At 37.0% G+C, this 17,305-nt stretch overlaps 2 protein-coding genes and 3 non-coding genes across 5 annotated transcripts; 2 read left to right on the forward strand and 3 right to left on the reverse strand.

Moving 5' to 3' along the window:
• Window positions 1–1,716: 1,716 nt before the first annotated feature.
• On the reverse strand, window positions 1,717–1,788 carry CBG28260. Its single transcript has one exon. It is a non-coding gene (tRNA).
• A 3,362-nt stretch (window positions 1,789–5,150) lies between these two features.
• Window positions 5,151–5,222, reverse strand: CBG28248. The gene has a single exon. It is a non-coding gene (tRNA).
• Window positions 5,223–5,792: 570 nt separating this feature from the next.
• Cbr-rga-2 lies at window positions 5,793–13,136 on the forward strand (the record flags this gene model as incomplete). The annotated part of the gene is made up of 12 exons (XM_045241298.1): window positions 5,793–5,837; window positions 5,893–6,020; window positions 6,504–6,626; window positions 6,676–6,790; window positions 6,835–6,943; window positions 6,999–7,200; window positions 8,169–8,893; window positions 9,372–9,735; window positions 10,006–10,282; window positions 11,043–11,421; window positions 11,657–11,765; window positions 12,968–13,136. The coding sequence occupies 12 exons, from the start codon at window positions 5,793–5,795 to the stop codon at window positions 13,134–13,136; spliced, it is 2,745 nt and encodes a 914-aa protein (XP_045095219.1).
• CBG28222 lies at window positions 6,155–6,226 on the forward strand. The gene has a single exon. It is a non-coding gene (tRNA).
• Window positions 13,137–13,586: 450 nt separating the features above from the next.
• Window positions 13,587–16,535, reverse strand: CBG13650 (the record flags this gene model as incomplete). The annotated part of the gene is made up of 7 exons (XM_002640464.2): window positions 13,587–13,678; window positions 14,277–14,352; window positions 14,401–14,493; window positions 14,662–14,990; window positions 15,799–15,897; window positions 16,254–16,432; window positions 16,492–16,535. 7 exons carry the CDS (start codon window positions 16,533–16,535, stop codon window positions 13,587–13,589), a joined length of 912 nt encoding a protein of 303 aa, XP_002640510.2.
• Window positions 16,536–17,305: the final 770 nt, after the last annotated feature.

Here is a 17,305-nt window from a genome sequence, read left to right on the forward strand (position 1 = left end):
GCTATATTTTCTCAGTTGACAGATTTTTGATATATCTTATAGGAACCGAGGTAATCGAGCTCAAAAGCGCGCGGCTCGGTTGGCGCCTCTGGTTGCGGGACCACCATACTTTCACAATTTTGAGCTCAATTATCTCGGTTCCTATAAGAGATATCAAATAGTAATTAATTAATAAAATGATTATCATAAAATGAGCTATATTTTATTAGTTGACCACTTTTTGATATCTCTTATAGGAACCGAGATAAACTGGTTCAAAGTATAGACAGGTGTTATATCATTTCATTTGCACCTCAAATAAAGCACCAGATAACTTTTGAACTTCAAATGACCCAAAAAACGGCATTTTTGAGGTCCACACAGAGAATAAAAAAGTTATAAACCCTGAAGGAATCGAACTTTGGTGTTATAGGCAATAAATTTTGGTGCCAAAACCCACAAAGCCATTTGGGACACATTTTTGAAAATCACTATTTTTGTTGGAATTTTGAGGTTTTTAGTGATTTATAAGCGTTTTCTGTGTTGTTGAAAATTTGAATTTTCAAATTCCCCCCAAATCGGTGGACGGATTTTCTGCCAGAAGCCATGAGGGCTCTTAACGCCATACCTCACTTCTCGCCACTCGACCCCTCGGCCGAAAAATGAATCAAGTGGTCAAATAAATGTCGGCATTTTTCTCGATTGGTCAATTGTTTTGTGTTTTTATTTTGTTCGATGCTTTTTTCTTTCTGCTAGGAAGAGTGTGTCAAAATGAGAAGCTAGACTGTCTGGTTTCTCTAAACCCTCTCTCTCTCTTTATCTAAAATTCTAAAATTCTAAAATTCTAAAATTCTAAAATTCTAAAATTCTAAAATTCTAAAATTCTAAAATTCTAAAATTCTAAAATTCTAAAATTCTAAAATTCTAAAATTCTAAAATTCTAAAATTCTAAAATTCTAAAATTCTAAAATTCTAAAATTCTAAAATTCTAAAATTCTAAAATTCTAAAATTCTAAAATTCTAAAATCCTGATTCATAAATTCAGAAATTCTAAAATTCTAAAATTCTAAAACTCAGAGAAGTGTTCAAAAACTTCAAAATGCCGTAACTCTGACAGTTGTCAAGAATTCAAGCTCAATTTTGAACCGAAATTCCTCTGAAAATCTGAATTTTAATTTTAAATTTTTTTTCAAATTTAAAGAATGTTTCAAATGCGCTCCATGGATAAATTTATAGTAACCAATTTTTAAACAGAAACAACCGGCTCCTCCGTCCCAACCGGTGGCTCTTTATTGCTCTCAATGCAACTCACACTTCAATCAAATCCAAACAAGGAGTGAAAAGAGAAAGAGAAAGAGAAAGAGAGAGAGAGAGAGAGAGAGAGAGAGAGAGAGAGAGAGAGAGAGAGAGAAAAGAGCAATTGAAAAACGGGAGTCTTTTTCTCCCGGGGCGACGATTCCGGCCACCAAACACTGTTGTATAACCTGAACCCCTCTTTTGGCTATTCAATGGTTTTTGAGTGTGTATTTGTATTCGATTGTGCTTGACTTTCGGCGTATATTGTGCATTTTTCATGCGCTGCACAAAATCCAATTCGATTCGTCATTCAACTTTTTTCCCACTTTTTCTACCTAAACATTTCAAATTTCCATCATTTCTAGCCTTTTGAATAGTTCTAGAACAAAAGATTCTAATTCCCGCCAAACCTATTAAAAACAAAGAAGAAAAAAAAACATCTTCCGTTGCGGGGAATCGAACCCCGGCCTTATGGGTGAGAGCCATAAATCCTAACCACTAGACCACAACGGAGCGTGGGAGACTAGGTCGGCGAGTGCGTATAAGAAGGAGGTAAGGGAGCGGCGGCGTATGGTGACTGGTGGGCAAAATGATTAGGATTTTTTCATTGAAAAATGTTTCAAGATTTTTTTTTTAATCCAAAGAAAAGTGGGAAAATTTGATTCTAACATTTACAATTAATCCTTTTCTGTACCTTGTAACCTAGTTTCTCTAATAGCTTTAACTTTCCCTTCCCAATCATATCTTATACCTCCTCTTCCCTCTTCTTTTCCGCCGAAATGCTTATAACCATTTATGATATTTGTGTTTGACACCATCTTCTGATTTCTCTGCGTCTCTCTATTCCTTATACTCTCTCGTCGCCCTCTAACCAAACATAGGTCACCCCAGTTTCCCTCCTCAAAACGATATCTTTCACTTTTGACTCACTTTCCTATTTTCGTTGATATGTGTACTTTTTAGGAAAAAAATATAGAACTACAGTAATCTCAAAATTTTCAAATTTTTGAAATCTAAATTTTAAAGTTGAGGTACCGCGGTACCGTACGTACCGTAAACCCAGTAATAGAAAGGCGTCCACATTGTCAACTTTGAGCTCAATTATCTCGGCTCCCATCAAAGATATCAAAAATATGCCAACTGATAAAATATTTGTGATATTATGATAAATATTTTATTAGTTGACAACTTTTTGATATCTTTGACAGAAACCGAGATAAATTGGCTCCAAGTTAGGGGGTCCTTCTACAGTTTAAAAAAAAACCAGGTACAGTAATCATACTCCTTTGTATTTTTTTTCAAAAAAAAAACCAACAAGACTTTTTTCCAATTTTTTCTTTCAATTCGATGGATTTTTGTTTTTTTTTCCCGCTTTTGAAGAAAATTGAAAAAGCTACGAACATGTCACTTTCTAAAACTTTTTCCTGAGCTTTTGATCGTTTTTTGGATTCAAAAATTGAAAAATGCTGAAATTCTGGAGTTCAGAAATTCAGAAATTCAGCAACTCAGAAATACAGAATTCCAGAAATTCGGAAATCCTAAAATTCTAAGTTTCTGAAATTTTGAAAATTCTGAAACTAAGAAATCCAAAAATTCTGAAAATTCTAAAACTTTGAAATTATCATAAGTACTTGAATTTTAGAAAATTTGAGCTTTCATGAAATTCTTAAACTACGAGTTTCATAATTTCGATTTTCGTGAACTTCTAGAAAAATCAAATACTTCAGATCTTCATAAATCTGACAAAACCTAAAAAATTTCCGAATTCCAAGATTTCCATTAAATCTCAAAATTTAAAAAAAAACCAAAATTGATCAGATTTCTAAACTTTTAGTGTACAAATTTTAAAAATTGAATTGTTTCTAAATTTCAGCTTTTTCAATTTTTTCGAGATCCCAAATTTCAGAAAAACCTGCATTGGAGAGAACTAAAACTTTAAAAATCTGAAGTTCTGAATTCTAAAATGTTTAAATTATCAAATTCCGACCACAAGGTATTAAATTATGTAAAATCTCAGTTTTTATGAAATTCGAGATTCTGCGTTTCAGAATTTTAGATTTCCAAGTTCCTGAATTTCCGAAATTTTCCAAAATTTCGAAAAATTATTGAAAATCTGAGTTTCAGAATTTCTAGAAATCCCAAAGTTTCAAAAAATTCCAAAAGTTCCAAATTCTAACCTCAAATACTCTAGTACTAAAAAGTGAAAAGGTAATTTCTGCATGTTTCTTCCCTCAACAAGTCATTTCCCGCACCTCATTTCACATCCGTTTAGTCATCAAAACCGCCGGGAATCCACCAAAAAAAAACCATTGGAAGCGACAATTCTCGCCTCATTTCCCTCTTGTCCTTTTCATTTTCTTCCGACCTGTATGTCCCTTTAAACCTCCCTCTAAACTATTCCGACTTCTGACATCGTCTTGTTGTTGTTGTGGTTTTGAACCCCAATTTTCACTTTTTGCACGTCGTCTTTTCCGAAATTTGAAATTCAAAATTCGAAAATTCGAAAATCAGGTTTCCCCCTTATCATTTGAAGAGAACGGTTTGAACGTACTCTCGTTCGATGTCCAACAACAACAACAATCACGGCCTAAATTCTGTCTGCGTCTCTCCGAATCCCGCACTCTCTCGTCTCTCTTTTCTCGAGATATCTGATCCTGAAATCATTTTCGGAGAAGAGAATTGTTTCACTTTCTCTTGCTTGCGCAACTTATTCTGAATTGCCACTCCCCACATCTCTTTATACGTTTTCCCGCCAGTTTTATAATACATATACGTACAAAACTTATAGCTTATACTTCTGCTTCCTCTTCTTTTTCTTTTGGTACTTCTTCTCAAGGATTCTTGAATCATACCATTTGTATTAAATTGGTCTTATTATACCTAGTTGTGGTGAAAGGTTTTGAGATTTTGAGTTTTTTTTTATCTGTGAAATTTCATTTTTTGACATTTTCCAACCTAAAAAACGATTATAAAACACTAAAAATCAGCAAAACCTTCAAAATTCCACCAAAAATGGTGATTTTCAAAAAAGTGTCCCAAATGGCTCAATGGGTTTCGGAACCAAAATTGGTGGTCCACAACACCAAAGTTCGATTCCTTCAGGGTTCAAAATTTTTTATTTTTGTGTGGACCTCGAAAATACCGTTTTTTTTATCATTTGAATTTAAAAAAAATGTTTTGGGTGCTTTGTTTGAGATATGATATAAAACCAACCTATTCTTTGAGCTCATATATCTCATTTCCTGTAAGTTATATCAAAAAATAGTCAACTGATAAAATGTAGCTGATAATATGAAAAATATTTCATCAGTTGACAATTTTTTTAATATCTCTCACAGGAAATGAGATAAATAGGCTTGAAGTTGATATTTTGAGTGCCTGTCAACCGTCAACTTAGAGCCTATATATCTCCTTTTTTGTAAGAAAAATCAAAAAGTGGTCAACTGACAAAATTTTTATCATAATATCAGCAATATTTTCTCAGTTGACAACTTTTTGATATCTTTTACAGGAACCGAGATGAATGAGCTTGAATGTTAAAAGGCCCTTCTATTACAGGTTCTACGGTATTCTGATTGGGATGCTTACCAAATTCTATAGCTTCTAAATACCTACATTTCGTAATTTTGAGTGTTAAGGCACTTTAATCAGATTCTATTGAATTTTTAAATTTCAATTTCATTTAGATTCTTTTATTTTATGGCCATCAAACTTGAATTCAAAGTATATCTGTTTGCCGTTTAATATGTTCAAACAACCTTTTTATCCTGAAATCTCTCTTTTTCTAACTCCCAAGCTCCCGAAAACTCAACTTCCCATCGCAAAATTTGAATTCCCGCAAAGCTCCACGTCATAAAAAAAAGAAAAAAATCATCTTCCGTTGCGGGGAATCGAACCCCGGCCTTATGGGTGAGAGCCATAAATCCTAACCACTAGACCACAACGGAGCGTGGGAGACTAGATCGGCGAGTGCGTATAAGAAGGGCGGAAGGCGGTGGCGGCAAGGGCTGGCAGAGTGTCAATGAGAGTTCGTTATTGTTGTAAAGTGTGCTTCAATGTATTTGTAAGTTTTGTAAAGTGCGCTCTAATGATAGTTTTCGCTTGAAATCTGTAAAATATAGGCTTCTGAGATTGAAAAATCCATCTTTTTAGCAAAAATATTAACTCAACCCAAAAACTTTACAAACAATTTTCAATGTCATACATAACTATTTTTTCGTTCATTTCCGTCTCATTTTTCCCGCAAAACACCGTCAAACCCTCTCTTCCGAATCCTGAGAACAAGTGACCTTGGGGTTTCATGCCTCTTCTTCTCCGAAAAATCCTTTACATTTGCATATTAGTCACAAAACCGTCCTCTTCGGTACCTGACTAATTGCCCTTCTCCCGCTTTTCTTTAAGCCCCTCTTAAGCTTCTTTCTTTCTTCCTTTTCTATTCAAAAACAATTTTTCCTATTTGAAAAAGTTTATTCAGAAAATTTGCCCAAATTTGCCTAAATTTGAATGGCTGAATCACGATGATCAGCAGTAATTCGTCATCAACGAGTTTGAATGTGGAGACGGTAAGCTGGGCCATGGAAAAACTAGGCCAGCAAGTTCTAATTTAAATGTTTCCAGGACTACCCCACCAACGGAAAAAAGCCACTGAAAGAGGGATCCGTACAATTGACATCGCTCTCTACTCTCCTTTCTCATCATCGTTACTTTTTCCTTTATCATGAAACATTGATAATTTCCAAGCAAAAGTGAGTTTTTTCATAATTTGATTTTCCAATATTCCAATTTTTCGAAAAAAAATTCCATCTTGCGCCTAGGCACCTCCACATCCTTTATTGCCGCCGCTCCCTTTATACGCACTCGCCGACCTAATCTTCCACGCTCCGTTGTGGTCTAGTGGTTAGGATTTATGGCTCTCACCCATAAGGCCGGGGTTCGATTCCCCGCAACGGAAGATGTTTTTTTTTCTTTTTCGCTTTTTTGTATGATGATGGATTTGGCGGGAATTTGAATTTGAGGACTATAAACGATCGAAAAAGACTTTAGGTGGAAAAAATGGAAAAAGTTCCCGAAAAATGGGCATTAAAAAGTAACTTACAGGGATTCTAGGATAATTTCCTGGAATTTCTGAGCTTCCTGGAATTTTTTGAAATTTCGGAAATGTTGAATTTCTGACTTTCTGAATTTCTGAATTTTTCAACTTCTCAATTTCCGAATTTCTTTTTTTCCAGAGGTGCTTGCTCTTACAAACTAAAAGAAAAACTTCGCCTGGAAAAAGTCTGGATTGCCTCTTCAAACACCGCCGACTCCTTCCTCATCGGATGGCCGTTTACCAACTATTTGGTGCATTTCAGGTAGCTACAGTACCCCCGAAAAGATTAGAGTAGGCTCCAAATATTTCAGGAACACTGAAGAAAAAGACGAATGGTTTGAGCTCCTTTCCTGTTGTGTTCAGCAATGCCTTCGGCCACTTTTCACGACCATTTCTATGGATATCAATGTTCGGGGACGGAAGCAGGTAGATAAAAAAATGCTGTGAAAGGGTTACTGTAGTTCTTGTAGACTATCCGAAGACGTGTGGATAATGGAAAGAAGTCTGGGGAGATTGTTGTGGATACCGCTGGAGATCTCGGACTCCCCCATACTTCGTATCAGTTGACGCTTTCTGTTGGTAAGAGGACTGCAAGAGGATTACCGTAGCTTGCAAAATTTCTCAATACTTCTAGGTGACAACTCTCACCGACAACTACAAGGTCCTGAGAATGTGTACGTGGCAATTATGAGTGAGATCGAGAGGCAGCGGACGAGACTTTCTGAGAGCCAGAAACAATCTCTTGACACGTGTCCCATTGCGAATTGTCGGCTGGTTTTGTCAACGATCAAGTCGACGTCAGGACCATCAGCCAAGCAGATTGTTAATAGTATAAAGTGAGTAAACGCGCTCTGTCGCAATTCCTTTAAATCACCATAAATTCTCATATAGAAGCCCAACCTATACGTTCACTTTGAGCTTAATTATCTCAGTTTCTGTGAGAGATATCAAAAACTTGTCGACTAGTAAAATATTGGTAATATTATGATAAACATTTTATCAGTTAACCACTTCTTTGAATCTTTTACAGGAACCAAGATAATTGAGCTCAAACGCGGACTGCTCATGACATTATACCGCATACAGTTTGTACTTAATTATCTCGCTTCCTATTAGAGATATCAAAAATTTGTTAATTGGTAAAATGTAGCTGATAATATAAGAAACATTTTATCAGTTAACAGTTTTTTGACATCTTTTGAAACCATCGAGATAATTGAGTTCAAAGAATAAGATCGCCGCTGCTGGCTGCTTCACCACCATACTTGCCCACTTTGAGATCGATTATCTCGGTTTCTATAAAATATATCGAGAATTGGTCAACTATTAAAATATTGGTGATATCATGATTAACATTTCATTAATTGGCTATTTGTTGTTATCTTTCATAGGAATCGAGATAATTGAGCTCAAAATGAGCAAGTAAGGTGATGACGCAACCCGCTGACGGCGCGCGGCGCCGACAATGCTGCATACAGTTTGAACTCAATTATCTCATTTTCTGTAAGAGATACTAAAAAGTTGTCAACAAATAAATTATTAGTTATATTATGATAAACATTTTATCAGTTGACCACTATTTGAGAACTTTTATAGGAATCTAGATAGTTAAGCTCAAATGTGGAATTAGGGATGCATCTTACCGAGACGCACTCACTTCAAGCTCAATTATCTAGGTTCCTATGTATAAGAGATATCAAAAAATTGTAAACTACAAAAATGTTGAACCGAGATAATTGAGCTCAAAGTGGTTGGTCGTCTATTATTGCGGTAATTAGAAAGGCAATTGATTCCAATTTTCTAGAAAAAAAGTTCTAACACGAACGGATTCTCGCTCAATCTTCGGAAAAGATCTCAACGGTCCAACACCTCCCCAGCCAATTATGACAATTGTGGACCATTTGCGAATGGATGGATTCGACGCCGAAGGAATTTTTAGAAAATCTCCCAAACAGAGCACATTCAAAGAGCTGAAAAGCGAGTTGGACAAGGGTGTAGTCCCAGATTTCCATAAATACAACACCCATGTTTTGGCATCAATTCTCAAGGAGTATTTGAGAAGCATTCCTGGCAAAATTCTCTTATCTGGAAATTACGAGCTCTGGATGCGAGAGATTTCAGATGAACAGGATTTTGACAAGAAGATCAATTCGTGTAGAGCACTTCTCTCACATTTACCCACATCTCATAGTATTCTACTAGCGAATGTGTTGAAATTGCTCAATAAGATTTCAAATTCTCCGACATCAAAAATGAATGCGTCATCGTTGTCAGTGTGTTTGGCTCCTAGCTTCCTTGAGAGCCCGGATCCGATGGAAGGAGGAAAAAAGATTCCGCTACTTGTCGAGTTTTTGATATCCAATGCGGCTCAAGTGATGCCTGGCTTCTCCACTGATAACGTTTTCGCTATCATGTCCTCTCCGATGGTAGATCATAATGCGAATATGGTGTGCTCACCAGCGCCAAGTTCATCGCATTCTGATGATGGTGGATCATCACAGAAGACACCAATTATTGAGGAGTTGAATGGTAAGCGTTATTTCCGAGTGTCATAGTATTTATTGGGTTTTCTAGGTCATTTTAGTATGAAGGCCTAACTTTTGCAAGACGAGTTTTCTAGACCACCATACTAAAATATCCTAGAAATGACATGATATCCACCTGGTGTGTTTTCTAGGCTATTTTTGAATTTCCTAGGTCATTTTGACATAGTGACCTAGAAAACTCGTATTGCAAAACTTAGCACACCTGTTTTATGGGCTAGAAATGCCCTTATATGCACCTGATGCGTTTTATATTCTATTTACAATGGTGGCCTAGAAACCCCCACTTGCGAAAATTAGGTCATCTTGTTAAAATAGCCGAGAAAACCTTCCAGATAAATTTCCTGTCATTTCTAGGCCATAAAATTAGGTAGCCGTTATAAAATTGAAATTTTTCTAAATTTTTGAATTCCTAATTTTTGGAAACTCTAGAATTCGGAACTTTAAACCATCTGCCATTCCAGACCCCGACGACGCCACATCACAATCCTCCCTTGCCGATTCCGACCTTCCTGATGAGCCACGTGGCCCATCTGCTCATCTGGAGACCATTTCTGAGATTTCCGAACCACCGATTCACGACGAACGTCTTCTATTCTCGTCTTCTGAATCTGAAGACGAAGAAGACGAAATGGATGAGTTGAGGAGCTATCGACCCCAAAGATCCATATCATCCACGTCGACGGCTTCTGGTTTCACAAGAGCGTCGTTCGTTTCGGAGACTCTGAAGACGTCATCAGATGATGTGGACAAGGGGCTGAATAAGGAGACGCCCAGGTCACCGTGTCTCAAGAGAATCCATTTTCAGAGGACCGAAGCGCAGCATAGGTGGGCCATCTACCGTAAACACTCTAATAGAAGGTCACCCAAACCGTCAACTTTGAGCCTTTATATCTCGGTTCCTGTAAAAGATACCAAAAAGTTGTCAACCGATAAAATGTTGATAATATTATGATAAATATTTTATCAGTTGACCAATTTTAGATATCTTTTACAAGAAGCAAGATAAATTGGCTCAAAGTTGAAAGTTTGAGTGGCTTTCCATTACGGTAGCTGAATAGAAGTCTCCCTGGATGTTCTAAACTTTGAAACTTTCAGAAACAAAGAGGGTACGATAAAACTCGACTTTGAAGCTATGAAATTCCACCATCAGACGCGTCCAAGTGCTCGAAAGAGCTCCCTAGAAGAAGTTGCACGGAAGAACTCTGCAGAATTTCTTTCCTATCATCAGAGTCGAGAACCAAGTGACACTGTTACTCCGACGCCTCCAAAGAACCCGCCAATCGAAAGGAATCAAGAGAAGAAGCAACACAAACTGCCGATTGTGGACTTCCAAATATTTCTGGAGATTCGAGATTTCCGGCTTTTAAGAGCAGCAGTGTTGCTATGTTGACAGAGGTGATTCTTAAAAAACCAAAAAAGATGGTACCTGAAATTTGAGCTCAATTAACTCATTTCCTGTAAATGATATCAAAAATGTGTCAACTGATAAAGTATAGGGGAGGTTATGAAAAACACCTAATCAGTTGACAAAGTTTTGATATGTATTATAGGAACCGAGATTATTGAGCTCAATATAACCACGCTTCCTTGGTGTCCTGTCTCCTCCAGCGCCCAGTCACTTTGAAGCGACTTATCTCAGTTCCTGTAAACGATATCAGAAATTTGTCAACTAGTAAATTTTAGCTGATAATACGATAAATGTTTCATCAGTTGACAACTTTTCGATAACTCTCATGAGAACCGAGATAATTAAACTCAAAAGCCCGCGGCTTGGTCGGCGCCGCTGGTTGCATCACCACCGTACTTCCACACTTTGAGCTTGATTATCTCACTTCCTATGGGAAATATTAAAAATTTGAAAAAACAAAAATGTTGGTGATTTTATGATAAACATTTTATCAAGTGACCAAGTTTTGATAACTTTTATAGGAACCGAGATAATTGAGCTCAAAGTAACCACGCATCCTTGCGCCCAAGAGTCCTTGGTCAATTTGAAGTGATGTATCTCACTTCCTGTAAACGATATCAAAATTTTGCAAACTAATAAAATATAGGGAAGATTATGGTAAACATTTTACTAGTTTACAAATTTCTGTTATCTTTTATATGAAACGAGATATATGATTTTCCAGACGCCAACCAACAAAACGTCTTCTTCCTCGTCTTCTTCTTCAACATCATCCTCATCTTCAATTCCATCGGATCCCCATCCACGTCCCTATTTTCTAAAAGAAGAATATCAAATGAGCAATCCTCCCCCCTCAAAACCTACAGTCCAAGTGGCACCATTCACCCAAGAACCCAGTTTAAAAACCATCAATGATCGTCTGAATGCTCTTCGTCAGAATTCAATAATTCTGACAAATTCTGAAGTACCTCCAGAGCCAACGTCGAGATTTAGAAATTCGGAAGTCGTGACGAAAAGTTTGACAAATAGTCCGCTAATGCCACGTAGCAATGGAGGATCTATGGTACAGAGGGATCGAGAAGAGCATAGTTTTGTGCCGGATGGTAAGGGCCTAAATACCGTCGTGGAACGCCACTCAAAGCGTCAACTTTGAGCGCTTTTATCTGAGTTTCTGTAAAAGATATCAAAAAGTAGTCAACTGACAAAATGTTACTGGTATTATGATAAATAGTTTATCAGTTGACCGCATATTGATAGCTCATACAGGAACTGAGATATATTAGCTCAAAGGTGACGATATCGGTAATTTGAAAATGAAATTTCCGATTTTTTTTTCAGATTTCTACAAAGCCCCTGTCAAAAGGCCAGAGCTCCAGAGATCTTCATCGCAGAGAGGACTGACACAGAATGGAAATAACAATAAAACGTGTGCAAAGCAGATTTACGCGTAAGTTACAGTAATATGTACTACAGTAATCCAGAATAGTCGGAAATTAAGGAAATTTTGAGTGATTAAGATTTTGACATTCTGAAAGTTCGGAATTCTGTAATTTCAAAATTCTGGAATAAAAATATTTTTTTGAACTTCTGAATTTCTGAGATTCCTATTTTAAAAATTGTCGAATTTCCAAGTTTGTAATTAACGATCTTTCAAATTTTCAGTAATTTTAAAATTCTGAATTCTAAGGAACGCCAAATTTTCAGAATTTGAAAATTTTCGGTTTTTCATTTAAAATTCAGAATTCAAAAATTCTGAATACGTCTAAAATTCTAAAATTCGAAGATTCTGGAAATCTGAAATTCTTGAAGAAGTTTCACAAATCCAGAGAAGATTGAACGTTTTTGAATTTCCATAGAACCTTTTTTCTACCTACAGTAACCCATCGTATAACTACAGTACCAAATCTACAGTACACCCAAACTACAGTGATCCCTGAATTTCCGAAATGTCGAATTTCTTCTTTTTTATTTTTGCGAGTTTCTAAATTTCAAAAAAATTCTCAATTCAGAAATTTAGAAATTCAGTAAAACTTTAAAATTCAAAAATTCGGGAAATCGAAAGTTCTAAATATGAAATTTTTTAGAATTTCTAAATTGCCAGAAAATTCAAAAATAACTTTGAAAACTTTTCGTCTGACAGTAATCCCATCATACAACTACAGTATACAGTACTCCTCAACCTACATAATCAATGAATTTCCGAACTTTTGCATTTCTGCATTTCTGGATACCTAAACATTACTTAGATCAACCTACAGTAACCTTACCATATAGCTACAGTACCCTCAAAATCCTGTATTTCTAAATTACAATAATCACTCTATTCCAGCAAAAAATGGGTTGCTGCAGTTTTCGATTACTGTAGTTTGTATAAAATCAGAACCAGCAGTTTAAAACTCTTCCATTTACCTACAGTATCCCTAACATTTAACTACAGTGACCCCAACTACAGTATCCAACTAGAGTACTCCCCAAATGTAGTCTCCAAAATTATCGTACTCCTAAACTACAGTAGTCCCAAACAATCCCAACTTCTAGTTTCAGATGTCCCGGAAGAATAAAAATGTACATAAACATCTCTTAGATCTACCTACAGTAACCATACTGCATAACTACAGTACCCCCTAAACTACAGTAACCCATTTTCAGGTCCCGCCCATCATCTGTCAAAACCCCTCGTCGTTTCGCTTCCGGAGGTGGTCTGGAATCCTGCGTCGGGATGGATCCTCTAGAAATTAATTGGAGTGTTAGCCAATTAAAAACTCTATTCCAAGACAACACAAAAGCCCCCGCAATCGACACCGCCTACAATATGTGACCTAGATTTCTAAATAAGCCCCGCCCCCCTTTAAGCCACGCCCACTCTCCTCCTCCCCAAAAAAACCCCTTCCAGACAAAAATCATTCCAGTTCTTTCAAAATTCAATTGTGATCCTTCCTTCCTTCCAGTATTCCATATATGGTGCTATACATTTCGAAAAATAAGAATATTTGAATTTATTCGGAAAATTGTATTGCACAGTAGAAAAAATGAAGAAGAAAAAACACAGAAATCCATGGAACACAAAAAATTTCAGACAGAAAATTTTCAGAAAAAAAAACATCGAGTTATCTGTGATAACTTATCACATTTTACAAGAAAAAATTGCAGAAGAAGAAAAAGTTACATAAAAGAAAGCATGAGAGATCACTGGTGGTTAGTGTTATTCAAAGGGGATAAGGATTACTGTAGAATTTCAAAAATAATTTTTTTCGAGGGATTACTGTAGCTAGTTCAATTTGGTCGCCCATTTGAGGTCGTCCTCGCGTGGCTGCATTCCGGTCGCCGCTGTCACCGCCCACTCCATTTTACGCCAGAATCCTAAAAATGAAATTTTTTGGATTACTGTAGTTTGTGGAAATCAAAAATAGCCATTTAAGACGCTTTCATAGTAGCTCCTACAGTAGACCTACGGTCGCCAATCTACAAATCTACAGTAATCCTAAGCTACAGTACTTCAAAACTACAGTAGTTCAGAAAACTAGAATAATCTCAAACTTCAGTCCTCACAAACTACAGTATCCAAAACTACAGTACTCCTAAAACTACTGTAATCCTAAACTAAAGTAATCCGAAACTACAGTGATTCTTGTGTTTTGGAATTACTATAGTTTTGGATGACTGTAGTTTGTTCAAAATCAAAAATAGCCGTTAAAAACTCTTATATCTACATACAGTAGCCCTATCCTATAACTACAGTACTCCCAAACTACAATCCTGTACTGGGATTACTGTATTTTATAGAAAATAAAAGAGAACCGTTCAAAACCCTTCTATCTAGCAACTGCACCCTTATTTTATACCCACAGTATCCCAAAATTACAGTAGCCCAAAAATACAGTAATCTCAAAATTACAGTACGCCCAAAACTACAGTACCCCCCCCCCCCAAACTACAGTAATCTTTCTCAAACTCTCACCTAAATACTCAAGGGGCCAGTTGAGCCATCCGGTGGTTATACAGTAGTAGCAGGCGTGTGGCGAAATGTGGTGAATCTGGAAATATCGATTTTCGGGTAATTCAAATTTTTTGGAGTACTGTACCTTGTGGTGACTTCGTGGCAAGATGATATGGGCTTTCTGAAGGAAGACGACCCATTTCGAGAGGCCGAAGTAGGTGTGGGACCATTTGTGGATCTGGAAAAAAATTGAAAATGTTTTGGCGGGAATTTTAAATTGTTGGCTGAAAACGACAAAAAAAAATCGATAAAACTGAATTGACGACATCGGGACATTCAGACACACAGAAAAATAATTTTAGTCCAATTTTGAGCGATATTTCTCAAAATTTCCCCATTTTCTTACCTGATTAGTCAATGCGACATAGATTCCGAGCAACAGAATATACCAATGGAACGATGCCCATCTCGTCAAATCCTCCCTATCATACGTGGCTTGTTGATACAGTATCCAGACGAGCGGAACGATGCATAGCATGAAATTATCACCGTTCACCTCGACGAAATCGTGTCTCGTGATGGCTGTCGGATCGACGTGATGCTCGCGGAACGGACGGATGAACGATCGGCCGAACCACGTTTCGACACTTCCGAAGGTGTCGGCGCCCCAATGGACGAGGCCCGAGAGGAAGTCGGCAGTCATTACGCCGAGAACTGCGTAGAATAACACGGATTCTGCAAATTTTGGAGGTTATTCGCTTGATTTGAAATTTGGCACCGAGCCAATTTTGGACGCGTCGCGTGTCGGCGCGGCGGTCGTCAGCTATTATGGTGGTACAAAAAAAACGGATTAATCAGCTGATTGCATTCGATTTGAAATTTAGGTCAAATTTGGCACCAAGCCAATTTTGAACGCATCGCGTGTCGGCGTCGCGGTCGGCAGCAGAGCTGAGGACGGTCGGTGGCCGTGGCCGAAGGTCCAACAACGACAACTACAGTAACCAAAATATGTTTTCAGAAATTTTTTTTTTCGTTTTTCACTGTTTTCGTCAGACAACTGAATGAAAACGCGCGAAAATCTAAAATTCCAAAATACTAAATTTCTGAAATTCCGAAATTCTAAAAATCTGAAATTCTGAAACTTTAAAATTTTAAAATTTCGAAAAATCTGAAATTTCGGTTAATTCAAAAATTCAAAAATTTTGGAAAATTCTGAAATTTCAGAAAATTCAAAAATTTGAAAGATCTGAAATTTCGAAAAACCTGAAATTCTGAAATTTTAAAATTCTAAAATCTCGAAAATTCTAAAAATTTTAAAAATTCTGGAATTCTAATTGTTGAAACTTGAAAAATGCGTATTTTTTTTCAAATTCCTAGCCGGATTTTCGCCTTTTTTCAGCTCAAAAACCCCGAAAATCGATTTTTAAAAGCTGATTTAAAGCACAGAAATTCTGATTCCGATGCTTTTTTCTCAATTTTCATCTCAAGAAATATCGATTTTTAACTGAAGAAATTGATTTTTCCAATTCCCTAGAAAACTCACTCCATATCGACGATTCCCAATTGATAATCAAACTGATGAAGACGGCGGCGAAGCAGAAGATCGCGACGATCAGCGACACCTCCTCTTGGAATCGCTTTTCTGAAATATATATATTTTTTTGAAAAATTTTTTGGGATTTTCCGGAAAATCGGGTGCCAGATCTGACAAAAATTTGAAAAAAGTTAAAAAAATTTTTTTTTTCAAACTTTTTTTTGGAATTTTCGGGAAAATTTCCTTCGGAAATACTCCCAAACTGTTCAATTTTCCCTCGAAAAAATTTTTTTTTTTTCGAAAATTTTTTTTTAATTTTCCGATTTCTTTTTTATTTTTCCCACGAATTTCGATTGTGCCAAAGTTCGCGCTCTTCTTTGACCCCCTTCACAGACTGTCTATATGTCATATAATGGCCTGATAGTGCATCTTCCATGGTGTGATAAGTGAGCGAAAACCCTGACCTTTGCTATACATTGACGCGAGCTTCTTGGCTCCAGCGTGTTGTGGACCCCATCTGGGTCCCTTGAATCCCAGATCACACTCCACCACATTGCCATTCGGATCGTCTTCCAGCATCGATGGCAACGTGGCAATATCGACTTCTTCGTCGAGCGTTGGCGCTGGGTCCGGGGATTTGAATCTGGAGGAAAAATCGATAATTGATTGAGTGGGAGGGGGGGGGGTGAAGCTTTGACTCACCGATGCTCTTCCTTTTTGAGACATTCGCTCTCATCTGGAACCATTGTAGTCGTTGTGGTGATGGAGGAGGAGGAAGAGGTTGCCGCAGAAGAACTTCTAGCGGTCATTATTCTGCAAAATCCAGAATTTAAAAAGAGGAAGTTTTTGGGAAAATCGAAGATTATAAAATCGAACAAGAGATTTCAGGCAGGGATATTCGGAAGGGCTTTTTCGGAGTAGACAACAAAATGTCGGAAATTCAAAAAAAAGCTACAATTAGTTCCGCTCGAGACCCACAAGAAACCTTTTTTGCTTGCGCCTTTAGCATACCGTAGTCCAAAAATCAATAATTTCCGAAAAAAAAATCGGAAATATTTCGGTCGGAGTTTCGTTTCGAAAATGGTCAGAATTTTCGGATTTTCGCTCCGAACATTCTTCAAACTGATTATCACCTAGAGATCAATCAGCTGAACTCATTCAAACAAGTATATTGTTAGCTTAAGCTTATACCAGTTATAAATTGTCATAGGCCAGCTGTTATGAACATTATAACGCATTTAAGATGTTCCAGCCGATTTAAATGATTTTTTAGTGAAAATATGCGAAATACAAGATTTCGGGTTATAATTTACCATTTTTCAAGCAAAATTTATAAATTTCGAGGAGCTAAACGTCCTCGATAGCATTACACAACACCTTGACGCGTTACCTTTCTTCATGGGGTTATTCATGTAGCGAAAATATGTATTGAAATGCATTTCCGCGCCCTCGAAATTCAATGCATGAGCGTCGCGAAATGTATTTCAAAGCATTTCGCGACATAACTGTAAATGCA

Source organism: Caenorhabditis briggsae (assembly GCF_000004555.2).
Source record: "Caenorhabditis briggsae complete genome, chrI, whole genome shotgun sequence".
NCBI lineage: Eukaryota > Metazoa > Nematoda > Chromadorea > Rhabditida > Rhabditidae > Caenorhabditis > Caenorhabditis briggsae.